This window comes from Ursus maritimus, unplaced genomic scaffold, assembly GCF_017311325.1.
Source record: "Ursus maritimus isolate PB19 unplaced genomic scaffold, ASM1731132v1 scaffold_6, whole genome shotgun sequence".
Classification (NCBI taxonomy): Eukaryota; Metazoa; Chordata; class Mammalia; order Carnivora; family Ursidae; genus Ursus; species Ursus maritimus.
Window position 1 is genome coordinate 42,517,378 of NW_024426774.1, and position 16,377 is coordinate 42,533,754.

At 38.6% G+C, this 16,377-nt stretch overlaps 1 protein-coding gene across 4 annotated transcripts in view; it reads right to left on the reverse strand.

The window, feature by feature from the left end:
* CTNNA2 (catenin alpha 2) overlaps nucleotides 1–16,377 on the reverse strand; it is a 952,920-nt gene that overhangs the window by 234,597 nt on the left and 701,946 nt on the right. For all 4 annotated transcript variants that reach the window (XM_008700056.2, XM_008700055.2, XM_008700054.2 and 1 more), the window contains one exon: nucleotides 9,663–9,815. In XM_008700056.2, the coding sequence (XP_008698278.1) occupies nucleotides 9,663–9,815 (153 nt within the window). The remainder of the gene's footprint in view (nucleotides 1–9,662; nucleotides 9,816–16,377) is intronic.

The following is a 16,377-nucleotide window of genomic DNA, read 5'->3' on the forward strand; positions in this document are numbered from 1 at the left end:
AGTGGAAAAATAGCAGCTTTTTCATTAGGTTGTCGAAAGCATTAAATAAGGTAATGAGAGCTTACAAAGGAAACCCTAGCCCTATATTTAAATAATTATTAAGAGTTTAAGGTGAATGCTTGAACTTTTTGGTAATGCTTTACTGTGTGCTATAGGAAAAATTATATAATATGGCAGAGTTTAGGAATCAGGGAATTTGGAAAGGGATGGAATTAACTACACACTTCTTCGAAGACAGAAAAAAAACACTAAGTTTAACATGTGCTTAAGCTGAACAAAATAGCTCTTCATAAAGTATTATGATTTGCAGATTTGTTATGGCTCAATTATTTGAGAAATTCCACTAATTCAGTTCAAACGTACTAATTGGATTGGGGAGGGCAGCATTGAGAAAAAGATGAGAATACTCAGTTTGTACTTTAAAAAAAACATGGACATCCAGTTCTATCAATGTAGTTTCTGATGCAGCTTTTCTTTATTTTCTTTTTGGTTCACAGTTTGAATGAAGACCCTATACTTTGCAAAGCTCTACTGTATTTATTTAAACCCAAGATATTTGTGTAGGGTTTTCGGGATCACGCCTGTCAAGAAGCTGCAGGCAGAGCCAATCAAGAACCAGTCCGAGAGTGTGGGCTGTGTTTTTTAAGAGTTCCAGGTGATTTCACTGCTGCAGCATGTCCAAAGGTCACCCCAGACTCCTGTGTGTCTCGCAGCCTCACACCCAATACATTGGCTCAACCTTGTAAATATAACCCAAATCTAAGCACTTCTGCCCACACCTCCACGGCCTCTCCTCTAGTCAGAGCACCAACCCCTTGCTGGATGATTGGATCCTTTTATCTATTCTCCCTTCTACTTTTGTCACTCTGCTGTATATTTCCCAGATAGGAGCACAATAATTCTCAAAATGGAAGTCAGATCATGTCATACCTTTGTTCAAAGCCTTCAAGAGATTAAAATATCTGAGCAAAGACAGTCTTTACACCCAGCCCTCAATCTCATCTCTGAAATGTCTCCCTTCCGTCTGAGCTGCAAGCACACTGGTCTCTTTGTTCTTGATCAAACATGCCAAGCACACTGCTGCCTTGGGGGTCTTGGCCCTTTCTGTTGCCACAATCCGGAATGGTCTTCCACTTCCTTCAGGTCCCTGCTCAATAGCCATCTTAGGAGACAAGGCTCTCCTGCCCTCACATGCCCTCCTTCGTCATTCTCTATCCCTCCACTCGGTGTTATTTTGATCTTCGGCACTGAGTTCCACCTTACTTATTGTACATTTATCTCACTTGTTCTCTGTCTTCACCGGAAGAACGTATGCCCCATGAAAGCAGGAAGTTTAGCTGGTTTGTTCACGGTTACACGGCCAGCAACTGTCAACACACGGGGGCCACTCCGTACATTTGTTGCTGAATGAATTTTTCTGAATGAAGTGGAAAGACTGATTGAGAAAAGCAATTTACTCAGGGCTGAAACAGGCAGTCTGCGCTTTCCTGATGATCACATTAGTGATACTAGGATTTGTCCCTTGTTTCAAACCTTCCACTTGCTACAGATACAAGTCTTGCCCTGCAGGGGGTGCTGCCATCAGTTGTAACTAAGAGAATGAAGCGAAGACTTGAGATTCCCTTGTGTAACTCATCACTGTTACGGCCCCAATTGTGTTTTACTGGCCAGAACTCGCTCCCTCTCCCACATCCTCAGTAACCAAGCATCAGGACAACTGCATGCTTGTGAGGTGGTGAGCAGGAGAGAAATGACAGCAGAGTTAGGGGCCTACCTCAGGAGAATCATGACAGAGTCCGTTCATCTCCTCCCAAGCCTGCAAACAGCAAGGCCTTTGTACTCAGTAGAAATGGGAGTTCTCCACATTATTCCTTCTTAGATTTGAAATTCCTCCTTTGTAGTAAATTAGGGAACTAAATAAGCACAATGCCTCTTTAGTAACCCCAGAGGCACCTGTTTAGGGACCTGCAGCCGTGCTATTAAAATATATTACCTCAGGGGCCAAAAAGTTGGCAGTATCCCTGGCTGCATTTATTATTTTATTCATTCTTTAGGCAACATCTGTTTGCTGAATACCTGCTATGTGCTAGCCGCGCAGCCACGTGCTGCAGCGTGGTTAGGAATCAATTAGACATGGCCCCTTCTAAAGGAATTGCTAATCTAGCAGGAGAAATACCATACAGTCGTAGAGCTGGATGTGTGCAGATCAAAAGTAACTAAAGTTCCACAAGAGCAAAAAACACAGGGAACTGATCCCATTTAGGGATATGATGTTCCAGCTGAAAGCTGAAAAATGATTAGAAATGAGGGGAAGAGGAAGAATGGGGGAGGGGGGGTCTGTCAGGAAAGAGACAACACAAACCCAGGCCTGGGGAGGAGGGAGCACCGCCCACCTGACAAGTGAAAGATGGCTTGTGTCAGGCTGATACGTTTTGGGGAGCAGGACAGGACAGGAAGACTAGCCTGGAGACTGAAGAAGGGGCCAGATCATGAAAGCCTTGCACAGATCTTTAATAGGTTGGTCTTTTGCCTGAGAATGGGAGGAAGTCTCTGAATGGTCTCAGGCAGGGACACTGAATGACTGATTTACATTTTTAAAAGTTCACCTGGCCGCTGCTGTGTGCAGAAGGGACTGAAGGACGGTCAGGCAGATGAGAGAGGACTGCGGGAGGACACTGCAGTCCATCAGACAATAGCATGTGTAGCCGGCATACATACTTTTTTGGTGCTTATGGTTGAGATGTAGGAGGAGAAAGAAGAGAGGCACATTGTATAGGAAAGCAATGGAAAGGATAAAACCAGTTTGGAGGTTCTGAAAACAGCTGTATTGATTCTGTATCTCATTTTCCAGATTAGTCTTTATTTCCTTTGCAACAATGCTTCTTTTGCCCTCATTTGCCACCACTACCCAGACCACATTACTTTGATATTAAGTTGCCATACTTTGCATTCTATTTCTCCAAAGATCTTGGAAAGGAGGTACAACAGGGGTCCTCTGATCAGCTCCACACACCCTCAGAGTCAGCTCTGCCTTGAAGCCCTTAGCCAAACCTCAGAGGGGATGAGTTAGCTGGCTTCTGGAGATGAGGGAAAAGAGCTACATTTAAAAAAATATTCATTTCTACTGGTCATACTTCCTATAGTGGCTGATACTATAGGCCACGAAGCATCACAGCAGACCTGTTAAATTCTCTTAATCAACAAACTCTAGTGTAAGTTCACCTCGTCTTTATGAAATGTTACCAACACTGTGGGAAAGAAAACCGTACAATTTTACTTGTTAAGGCAATCACGAAAAGCTAAATTAATTTTTTTCTGATTCATATTTTGCTAATATTTTATTTGCACTAAAACTGTCCTTGTTACAGATTTTCTAAGGACTACAACATTGTGTTATAGGTTGTGACACCCTCCATTCGTTTCATCACATCAGTCTCTATGAACAGCAAATACTGAACTGGGAAAAACTGGCCCACAGATATGAGAAAAAAAAACATAAAAACTGATGGAAAGTTGAATATAGTATCATGAAAATAACAAAAAAAATGTTGAAGAGCTAAAATTGTCACCATTGATTCATAGATTATCTCATGTATTCATTCATTCTCCATTCAAAATGATCTGATATATAATTCTTACATAATTTTCATTAATGGCAACTCAGAGCTCCATCAGAAGTTCTCCAACAGGGATCCAATGTGCCTTGGGAGGATTGTGAGGTGGGGCTTGGCAGAAGAAGGCACTAAGTGAAGGAACTGCAGGAAGCGGACGAGGCACAAAGATCGTTATTTCAATTCAATAAGAACTGTTCTTATTGATTAACGTATTTCTTTGAAGTACGGAAGCTCAATATTTCCATTGAAAAAGAGATCTCGGACCAAAAATATTAATGAAACAAACAAATAAAAAGTCCCCACAAACCTATCTAAACCAGCTCTCTTGGGGATTTCTACTTCTAGCCCCGAAGGAATAGCCAGTAAGAGACCCACTCTCCTACTAGTACAACTAGAAATGCAGAATAAAAGTCATTTCCTTGAAAGTATGGAACAGCTGCCAAAGGGCTCAAAACCTAGACTAGATCAAAGAAGAAATGCTCATTTAGGGGAGCCCAACTTTGTGCATTTCACTTTTCTTCCCAGGAATTTGCTAATTCTTAGTGTTGAAAGAGAAACTGAGACACCAGATAGAAGGCAGCTGCTAAGAAGAAGAGAATTTAGAGTTTCCAGCAATCTCATAGGGCTGGAGAGGCAAAAACTGGAGTCTGGGACAGCCAAGGAACCAAAGGTCTCATGGAGAAGGGGTGTTAAGGCACTTGATCACGGGATTTTTCTATCAAGGTCTTTTCCATTAAGTTACACATACCAACAAATTAGGCGCATCTGGGTGGCTCAGTTGCTTAAGCGTCTGACTCTTGATTTCAACTCAGATCATGACCTCAGGGTTGTGAAATCCAGCTCTGCATAAGCTCTGAGCTGGACTGCTTATGATTCTCTTTCTCTCTCTGCCCCCCTCCCACTCCCTGTCCCTACCTCCCTGGGTTGGGGGGTTGGCACGGAGAGAGAAGCAAATTAAAAGAATCCAAAAAGCCAAACAAAATTTTCAACCATATCATGATGGTGGGAAAACAAAAACTGGAGAAACTGCTTCATAAATGAGGTAAGATACTTAGTAACAATCCGGTTCTCCAGTTGCACTCCTGGAAGACTATCCCATAGGGCTAAGGTAAAAGAAAGGTAGATTCACCTGTCAAAGACTACAAACTAGCCTCAAGTCATTTCGGTCTTTGGATTGAAATGGTCTATGTCTCTGCTGCCCTTTATTTTTTTAATTTTTATTTAAATTCCAGTTAGTTAACATACAGTGTAATATTAGTTTCAGGTGTATAATTTAGTGATTCAACACCCGATGCTCATCACAACTGCTGCCCTTTAGAGAACAGTGAATCCTTTCTGGAAAGAGAAAACACTATCCAGACCCTATCGTCTGAATGTGGTGTCTGTCCTCCAAAATTCATATATTGAAATCCTAATATCCAATATGATGGTACTAGGAGGTGGAGCCATGGAGGCTCTAAGGTCATAAGGATGGTGCCCTCATGAATGGGATTAATGTTCTCAGAAAAGAGACTCCACAGAGATCCCTTACACCTTCCACTACATAAGGACACAGTGAGAAGGCACCGGCTATCAACCAGGAAGAGAGCCTTCACCCATTCTGGTGCCTTGATCTTGGACCTCCCAGCCTCCAGAACGGTAAGAAATAAATTTCCGTTGTTTATAAACTACCCAGTCTGTGGTGTTTTCTTACAGCAGCCCGAACAGACTACAACACAGACCCTTTTTACTTCTCCATACAAATGTTGGCCATTTAATAAAAAATTAGCTGACATATAAAAAGTCCATAATCAAGATAAAAATCAAGTAACAAAAACAGATGCCATAATAAATCTGTCTCCATTTTGGAAGCCTCACAGAGCTCCATAATAGCTTGCTTAAACAAATTCAAATTCAATTAAATGAAACATGGCATATTCCAGTCATCAATCAAATACCAGGGGTGAATCATAATGAAGATTTTTACTCCATTTTGAATGTTTGATAGCAGACAGCTTTTAAGACCCAGGCTTCCCCTCTTTCCATCTTGCCCCACAACTGAGCAAGCAGGTAAGAAAGCCCACGTTTTTTTCCAATACCAGTAGGGAAGTTTGAACCATTCAAATCCCAGCTCCCACATGGAGGTCTCAACTCCAACATGATAAAAACCAAACCTACTTTTTCTTCTTTGTGTTGAAGCTACTATGGACTATCTTGGGTGCCTGCTCTGCTCTTCCTCAAAAGTCCCTTTTTGTGACTAATCAATCTGTTCATACCCAATTCACAGATGTGCTACATCACCAGTCTCAAAATACAAACCATTTTTTGTGTGTGGCTGGGGAAGAGTTGCCCTCTCTGGGGCAACCACAAAATGGAAACAAAATTGACCCAAATATTGGAGTTTTTTGATTTGGACTTTAAAAATAACTATGATTAACATATCTCTTTAAAAGAGAGGACCTAATAATGAATTTACTAGAGAACCAGACTCAATGAAAAAAAAATTAACTAGAGATTAAAAAAATAATTGAATCCAATAGATCAGTTTCAAGCATATTGCACACAGATGGAAGCAGGATGAGTGAGCTGAAAACTAGGTCAATAGAAAATAACCAGATAAAACCATAGCTTAGGGAAAAATTAAGCCTTAAATGCATACATTACTAAATTAAGAAAGGCTAAAAATCAATGATGTGATTATTTATTTTAGAAAGTCAGAAAAACAGTAATATATACCAGAAGAAAGCAGAAAAAGTATAAAGATAACAGCATAAATAGATAAAATAGAGAACAAAGAAAATCTGCAAGCCTTAAAGCTGTGTTATTGAATATATTATTAAATTTATAAATCTCTTGCAAAAGTAATTGAGAAAAAAGAGAGAAGGTACCAGTTAGCACTATAAGGAATAAAAACTTTTTGTTAAATACTAGTGCAGATACAGATTATTTTTAAAAGGAGAATATTACGGATAATTTTATGTCAAACAATTAGAAAATTAAATAAAAATAACAAAATCCCAAAATGCAACTTATGAAAGCTGACCCAAAAAGAAATAGAAAATTTAAATGGTCTTATGTTTAGTAAAAATAATTGAAAATGCAATTTGTAAACCTTTCCTCAAATAAACACCTAGGCTTAGGTTGCTGTTTTGGTGAATTCCTCCAACTATTAAAAAGAAATAATAATAAGTAATGGCAATTTTACCCATTCACTTCCAAAAACTAAAAAGAAATAATAATTTCCTATTCATTTTTTCAGAGAAAGCATAATTTAGATGCCAACACTTCTGAAGGAGATTAAAGGAGACAAAAGACATATACTTGTCTCAAAATGCGCAGAAAAAATTGTTTGAAACAATTCTATACTCTCAGTGAATGAGTAACAAGAGAACTAAATTAAGCAAATAAAAATATCTGTAAGAAGCCCGTAACAAACAATAGAATAAATGGTAACATATCAAAATGTTCCCATAGAGATCTAGAAGTAACAAAATCAATTTCCACAATATTGTACTGAAGGTCCTTGCTAGTGTAATAATGAGAGGAAAAAAACAAGGTAAAAGAATTGGAAAAGAACTACAACTGTCATAATTTGCAGACAGCATGATTGTATATACTGAACAGCCAAAAGTAAACAGTCAAACTCCTGGAATTAGTAGGTGAATTATCAAGGTCAATGGACATAAAATCAATATATTAACCAAATATTTCACATTACAGACACAAACACTAAGGCCCAGAAAGATGCCCACTTCTATACAAATACTTTCAAAATGGTGACTCTCAGCCCAGTGCTCCACCTTTTTTTTACATGTATGCATCAGTAGTCTAGCACTTGTTTGAAGGACATAAGCTACAGAAATTTTTTGATTCCAGTCCTCTCCAATCAAACAGAGGCCAATTCCACATCTCAGTCCCTATATCTCCTAGGCACCAAGATATTCCAAAATGCTGCTGGCTGCAGTGGCCACCCAGGGGTAATGAAGGGAGTAACTGAGGGAAGCAAAACAATGATTTTCTGAAACATGGAGTTCTGACTGACCTGAGCTTCTGCTTCTGCCACAAGTTTAGGGTCAAGATCATTCACAGTGACTGGATACCCCCACAGTGAATCCTATAGATGGGATGAGGGGATATGGTAAATGGGTCCAGGGTCTATCACAGGAGAAGGGAGAATGAGTAGACATGAGGGCTATCTGGACTCACACTTACACAGGGCATCAAGTTTGAACCATAACTATTATCTCAAATGAGGTTAGGTACAGGATTACAGAATGACACAAACAAGACTGGAAGTAGGGTATGTTTATCACGGAACTTTAAACACATGTCCCTTTTTCTGTTCACCATGCCTACAACACACCATTAATTAATGCTTTTTTCATAAATTCTGGAATTATCTTATAAACATTGAAGTTACATAAATGCCATGATCTATCTCAATGTTAATACTACTATTTTGTTACATATGAATATTTAAAACTTTTGTAGCATTCATTCAGCATTATTTCTTTTCTTCTTCCTTCTCCCCTTCCCCTTCCAACCTTACCCCTCCCCTTTTTATACCTTCTCTTTCTCAAAACAAGGAAGTAGCCAGGGCTTCCAAGATCAATCTTGGGAAGACTCTGGATTCCTCAATGGCCAAGTGAACTGGAACATGTAGGTGGAATGTGAGGAGTGATGCAGGGCTTGCCGTGTAGGTGGAGACAGAGCAAGAGACTGCCTTTAAGTAGGTCTTAAGAGACTGTCTTAATTAAGTAGGTCTATTTTTAGCTCCAGACTGGTGTTGCCTCAAGACATTGGGGTTATGAAGGGAAGTTCAAAGGTTCCATTATTGTGGCCTAGGGTTCTGCACACTCAACTGGATGACTGCTGTCATTAGTGACAATGGCTCAGCCTGTGTCCTAGAGGACCAGGGGTTCCCCCTGGGCTTGATGGAGGACTTCCTGCTGGCCTGGTGTTTTTAGCCCCAGAGGCAACAACAGTGTTGGAGTAGCCAAAGAGCAAGCTAAGTCGGTGCTTAGGTCTCAGTTAAATCGCCAACACAGCCCTATCACTCACTCCAAGAAAAATGGAGAGGATTTCACATTTGATGAACTTATTCAGTGTTTAATTGTGCTATCTGAAGAAAACGAGAAATAATCTATTTTACTCTTAGCTGCATTTAAGTTGCCTGTCATTTTGAGTAATTTCTTTCATCCTAAATTAAAGTGGGGATATACCAGAGTTTTGTTGTTGTGTTTAAGCACTCAGAGCCTAGCCCTGATAACTACTCCCTAAATTTGCCGGGATCTTTTCCCCTTCTAGACTCTTCCTCCGGCACACACACAAACACTTCCTATTTAACATCTCTAAGTTTCTGTTCAGTCCCACATCACTAAATCCAACCTTTGCCAAGCTGTTGGTTTTCAGCTCCTAGCTTATAAGCAGTTTGGTTACCATTTCACTTTTATTTTCTTTGCCTTAAATATTTTTTCAATATTACATAGCACAATTCTGCATTTATAAAACAACTCCCACAGGTTTCTCTAACGCATAGAATATATTTAGGACTCTGAACTTGGACTGATCCTATTGTCCCAAAATCCTTCACCAGGAATCCCAGTATCTCTTTGGGAAAAGTGAGATGCTTTTTTCACTAATTCATAACGTGGCCAGCTAATCTAGGTTCGGGGGAATGGAGTGGAGAGGGGGATAAGGAAGAAGAAAAGGGAAGAGTGTTTAAACCTCCATTTAGCAATTTTAATTCTATTCCCTCAAAACAAAGCTGGCATTTAGCACTTTGGAGCATCCCTTCTACCTCTCCTTTCTCAGCCTCTACCTATTGTCCAGGAAAATAACCACACATGTTCCAGAACACGTTTAGAATTGTGGGATAGAGAAAGGAGAGAATACTGATAACCTGCCTCCTCTGCAAGTGATAGAAGCATCAGCAGGTAAACGAAAGATAGGTTCCAAGACTTTATCTCTTCAGAGAACCAGAGAACGTTATCTACTGAAATTCCAAGAGCCATTTGTGGAGATTAAACCCAACAACAAATTCTACTCTTCAGGCTTCTCCTGACTCACCTCCACCAGCTTGTTGGCATGCTCACGGAAAACCTGGGCATACTCCTTCACTTCCTTTTCATTCCCACTCTTCGCGGCCTCAATGAGAACTAGCAAAGGGACATTGGTTTCCAAGAAAGAGTCAGATATATGATCCATCACTGCTTTCCGAAGCTGCAATAAAAACAAAAACAAAACACACACAATTAAGGAAGAGAAGAATGGTACATTTATGACTCTATTACTCATTTAGCAATATGGATTAAATTACTGCCTGGGAATAAAAAATTTTTCTAAACTATGCCCAGTTCTCATTATCCATGGAAATAATGTTTCAACTCTTTAATTTTCCCAGTGCTTATCATATCAAGGGAAAACAAAGAGAGATGACTGATAGATGCTTCTGAATTAACTGTATTATATGCCAATTTCAAAGTTACATATATGCCCTCTAGCTTAATACATTATAGGCCCTCTCCTATCAAAAGTCTATTTTTCCTCCTTCATTGGCTCAAATGTCCCCCTTCAGGAAGTTTTGAATCACAATACAGCTCAAGGACACAGGACTCAGTTCAAGGTTCTTTAGAAAAAGGAGAAATCTAGGCATCAACCAGCAAGTACGGAGAGCTTTAGATGAAGAGATGGGCCTTGAAGTCACCCCTAAAACCTCACCTTTTTGCAATAGCCTGCCCTTTCTACACCCACTGTTTGAGTTTGATGGAGGTAGAAACATGAAACCTCTCATAATCTCAAAGTGCTATGATGATATGCTTGCAGTGCTCCAGAAAGAAGTACTTAGAATTAGTCTTTAAGGTAAGTAAAAATAAACATACCCAAACATCTAACAATGCATAATTACACATCACTTCCACATTGTTAAAATGGGAAGCAGGGAAACAGCTGCATGAAGAAAAAATGAAACTGTACCTGGAAAATCACCTCAGGGCTGCTTCACTCATAATTGTTAGGATGTATACAGGGAGAAAACACCCAAATAAATGCAAGAGAAGATGGTAAATACTGTGTATGTTTTCCAAACAAGTATACCTGATAATCAGAGGTATGCAGGCAAATCTTTTGGTAGGGTGATACATACATATCTATTATTGGTCAGAAGAAGGAAAACTTAGAACAAATCTCAGTTCCTTTTTGTGTTAATTACCATAAGGCATGGATGTGTGTATATGTAACTTAGTTTGGTTTACCTCTGAATTGGGCTTGATATTTCACGAGATCAAATAGATAAAGCCTATGCAAAGTTAGCATTAATCAGCTACTTATTCGGCAGGGTGTGTTAAACTACAGCTCGGGAATAATGTGGGCTATTGGCGAGCTCATCTATTTCAAATACACACAATGCACCAGATACCCATGTAAGATCTTTACATATGATTATCATTTAACCCCCAAAACAACATCATAAAATAGGCACAATTCTTATGCCAGTTTTTCAAATAAAGAAAATGGGACTGAGAAATGTTAAATAACTTGTCTGCAATCATAAGGTAGCAAGTGGCAGTGCCCATGGTAAGAAGGTCTGAAGGGGACAGTGTGTAAACACTTGAAAGTGATCTGCCATGGCTGTCTCCCAGGACAGAGTCCCACATGAAGGAGAAACTATTGGGAATATAATCCAAATTGAATTTGACAAGGACAATAGGGGTAAAAGAAAAAGAAGGCCCAGATGAAGTGGGGGAGATGAGCAGAGAGCCAGGCTATCTCACCAATCAAGCCACCATATTTCTTAACATCACACAAAATAACAGAAGTGAGAGCTCTGTGAAGCTAGAATAGCTGAGTGCATCAAGCCTCTTTCTAAACTTTCAAGGAGAGTGAGTTCACATAAAAATGAGCAACTTAAAATTATCACGGTCAAAACTCATATAAAGTTATTACAAGAAAAATGAGAATAAGGAATATAGTATCAACCCTACACACACTGAAATCATGCCAGAAACATATACCTATAAAACAGATTAAAATTGTAAACTACTATCTCAAATAAATTAAAATACACTAAAAATGATATAAGATATGAAAAAAGACATAAATTAGAAAAAGAAAAGATTATAGAATGAGGTCATGAAACTTTTTTTTAAAGACTTTATTCATATGAGATTGAGAGAGAGAAAGAGTAAGCATGAGTGGGTGAGGAGGATGGGACAGAGGGAAAGAGTAGACACCCCACTGAGCAGGAACCCTGACCTGGGGCTGGATCTCAGGACCCCTAGATCATGACCTGAGCCGAAGTCAGACGCTTAACCAACTGAGCAACCCAGGTGCCCCTAGATCATGAAACTTAAGAAAGAGTTATAAATAAAAGTAAAATCCTTCAAAAAAAAAGACTAAAGAATGAATAAACACAATAGCAAATGCCTTAAGAGAAGTAGAAAGAGAAAAGAAGGAAAACATTTTAAAATCCAAAAGAGGTGTGTCTGGGTGGCGCTGTCAGTTAGGCATCAGACTCCTCCTTTCTGCTCAGGTCCTGGGCTCAGGTTGTGATCTCCCGGTCATGAGACCCAGCTCTGAGTCAGACTCCACTTGAGTTTCTCTCTCCCTCCCTCCCTGCCCCTCCCTGCTCTCTCTCTCGATCTCTAAAATAAATAAATAAATAAATAAATAAATAAATAATTAAAATAAATAAAATCCAAAAGAAATTCTTTAAAAGATTTTTAAAAATTTGAGAATAAGTGACAAATATTGAAGATAGATTAAAAAAAAAAACTAATATATGGGTACCAGAGGTCCCTAAAGAAGAAAATCAAAACAAGAAAACAGGAAAGATACTAAGAACTATAACTCATAAAAACTTTCATATACATATAAACTACATTCTGAAAGGACATATCATGTACCTGAAAAGACTGATGCATAATGTCAAGCAAAATAACTGGATTCCATAAAATAAACAGGAGAGGAAATTCTTGTGCATTTAGGCAAATAGAACACATGACTTATAAAGGAAAGAAAATTAGATGATCTTCAGGTTTTTCAATAGCAAAGCTTTATGCCAGAAGAAAATGAAATACTATAATTTAAGATACTCAAGGAAAGAAAATGTGAGCTAAGAATTTTATAGCCAGCAAAACTGACTTTGAAGAATAGAAGGCACAGACAAAATTTGATCAATGTGCAAGAACTCAGAAAATATTGTTCCCATGAGACTTTGTCAGGGAATCTCTTGAGAAGGAACTTTAACAATCAAAATAACTCAAAAAATATCAATATGAAACTGACAGTGAGCAGTCAGTGATGGCTGAATGAGAGAGATTATCATATGAAGTAGTTACATGCTCTGGCAGTGAAGACATAATACAACACTGTAAAAATGAGAAAAAAAAGGGAAGATGATATACAAAAATATTTTAAACGTTTTATGTAATTTTAATTATAGTGGTAATATAAATATTATTGTTCCTACACTATTATATTGAAAGGTAGAATAAAGCAAATGATTAGTCCTGAGAATTTATCTCTTATCTCCTTTGTCCTTGTTAATAAGGAGTATTGGTGTAGAAGAAAGAAGATAAATACAGAAGAGGTTTAGGAAAAACCCTATAATCCTAGATCTGAAGAAGAAATATCAATATGAACGCAAGATTTTAAACTAAACACACACTATTTCCCAGTTCTGTCCAATGAAAAGGCCTAAAAACAATGGCCAGCCCAGTAACAATGGACATTTTGAAATACAGTTTTCCACTAAAACAGACCAGGGCTTCTTGGAGAAATGGTTAGTAGTTTGAGGCTGAAATACAGCAAGAGGCCTGAAATATCCTGTTAGGCCAAATAGCAAAGAGCTATTAAAGATTACTAGGATCATGTAAAAATAACTCAGGAGCCACCCACTTGGCCAAAGATTAGAAAATTTGAACTTCACAAAAAATTAAAAATCCAGTGGACTGAAACCCATCAAGTATATTTAAATATATGAGTTTATAATGACTAAAAAAAAAAAAAAGAAAGAAAAATTATCTGGTCACCTTTAGAGGATGACAAGGAACCAAATTAATTTCTCTTGAAAGAATCAAGACTGTATCTCGCCTTTCCTATATACACTGAAATTCTTTAAGAAGAAACTGCTTATAAACTTCTTCCACTTAAATGAAAACAAAATGATAGAATACCACCATTTTGCAACTTTTAATGAATAAAAAAAATCTAGGCAATGAATACCAGTGGTTGAAAATGTTACACACACACAAAAGACACCCAGACACTATGCACCTTCTGAAGAAATGGCACAATCCCAACTACCGTGTTGCCAAAGGGATCAAACCTGAAATGGGTAGAGGCTCTGGATTCCCCTAGTAATTTCTAGAAAATACAGAACAGCATATGAAACTGCACCACACGTATCTTACAGTACAAGCCATCCGGGTTCTTCAACAGATGGATTATAAACAAAAGAAAGGGATGAAAGGCGATGCAATAGATGAAGAGACTAAAGAGATATATCCCCAAATGTGGGAAAAACTAAACTGTATCATCTGATGATATGCATAAGGTGATTAAACTGCAAAGAAATATAAGGAAGTCAACACTCCAAAAGTCAGGATAATAGCTTACTTTTGGAGGGAGACAGGAGGCATAGAAAGGAGTTTTAAGGAGGCTGGCAGAATTCTACTTCTTGACCTGAGTAGTGGTCGTAAGAGTGTTTGCATAATAATAATTTAATAAATTATATATTCGTAGTGTGTGGATTTCTATATCTCTGTCTTATTTTATAACAAAAAACTTAAGAAAAAAAGAGAAACAAACATTTCTAACGTATACTCCTTCATGTTCTTTTCCATTTCTATCAGATGTGACACCCAAGGTGGCCTGGAAAGCCATAACTGAAGAAGATGGACAATCCCCCCTCCAACAATCAATCTGACCCCCTGAATGCATGAAGGACAGTTTCCCACTGTCCTGTCACTGGCCCAGTATTGTTACGTGATCAAGAATCCAATTCTATTGCGGTCGAGCCTTTGCACATTTTGAAGTTTATTAGTTTGTCTGCCCTAACTTAACTAGAACACATTTTAAAAGATTTCCCTTTTTTTCCCCCCTTTTCTTCTTTCCTGCCCACTCTGCCTTCTTTAAGGCTGCCTTTCCTTCCTCAGATCCTTCCTACTTAAAGGGTGAACCACAGGCCCGCATAACTGCCAATTCCTGGGAGAAATGCAAACCTCACGCCCCATCCCAGACATGCATTTCAATCCGAATCTGCATTTTAATAAGATGCGTAGGTGACTGCACAATAAAGTTTGAGGAGCACTGCCTTAGAAGACCTATTGCATCAGTCAAGTTCTTAGTTGCAAACATTAGAAACTAATTCTGGCAGATTTTAGTGGAAAGCCTATTCTGCCAGTTCAAAGAAGGGACAGAATTCAGAAATGTTAGAACACCTTGTGCTTTTGTGACATTAGCTTTTGATTCAAAGTCTTAGGCAAATGCACTTGATTTTTATCTGGGTGAAAGAGAGACTCAAATCCTGGATCATGTGCCAACAATGCCAGTTGCAAGGGTGAAGAAAGAAGGTATTGGGGGAAAGCATTTGTGAAAACAAATACACTGGCCATTCGACTTCTTATACCAAAATTCATATAATGAGGAGTTCCCCAAACACAGGAAGGGAATTCAGAGGCTGACTCAAAAACAAAAGGATGGCCACTAAAGAATAGATCTGGTAGAAAAATGATTCAGTTACTCAAGCACAGGCAGAAGGTGGACAAAATAGATACTGGAAATAATTAAAGATGAAGCATTGTTTATAAGGAACGAGATCAGAAATTATGAACTAGGACAGGAATGGAAAGTAAGCTACATTTCCCTTCTATGCCTACGCCAGACATGATTAATCAATCACAGCATTCTTTTATGCTGAGCTCAAATACTATTTCACAATCCTTCTCTGCACAGGTAGCTAATACTAATCAATCCTATTTTTCCTGCAATGTGAAAGCTTTCCTTGTTGAAACTTCCCTGAGAGTTACGTCTTTTTGCATTCCAGTCTTTAGGCAGACTCATCTGCGTATGTCTGAGCAATCCACTGCCATCCTGACTTTTAGAAATAAAAGTTAACACCCAAGTGTCTAGGCTGGGCTGATGACATTTAACAAATGTCTGACTGTTTAACATCTGTCTTGTCATTTACACAGATGTTTAGAAAAATTCTGTTAACTGTATTAACTTCTTTACTAGAATTTCGTAAGCCATACCAACCAAGGTCAAATTTGGGGTAGAGGGTGGTTTTAAATGGGTTCAAAACTTTGAAACCTTAAATCTTTCCATGGATGTGGCTACTTCAGTGCTCTTCACAATTACTGACATATTTTACCATATTTCCTCAAGCTTTGGGGTGTATTGTTATTAAAAATGAAAAATCAAAGCAACAAAGTGTCTGGGCCAGGAGCCATCCAGCCTAGGGGGCTTGAGAAAAATTGAGCCTCATTAAGTCAGGCAAATTTTAGCCAGGCTGAAGGTCAATTAAGGTAATCAGTCAGTGCAATAATCCGCAGAAAGCCGCTTTACTAAGCTAAGGTGCCATCCGTGCACACAGTCCGCTGGTAATGATGCCACTGTTCATTGTTTGGGCTGAGGGAGGGGGCAGATAGAACAGAAGAGGCATATCTATGATGCTGTGGAAGAGCACTCAGAGAATAATCACTGGTTTTGCTTGATTTTGTTTCCGTTATAAGAGAAACACAAAATTCTTTGGTCATTCTATTCATTATCCTGATGGCACTAT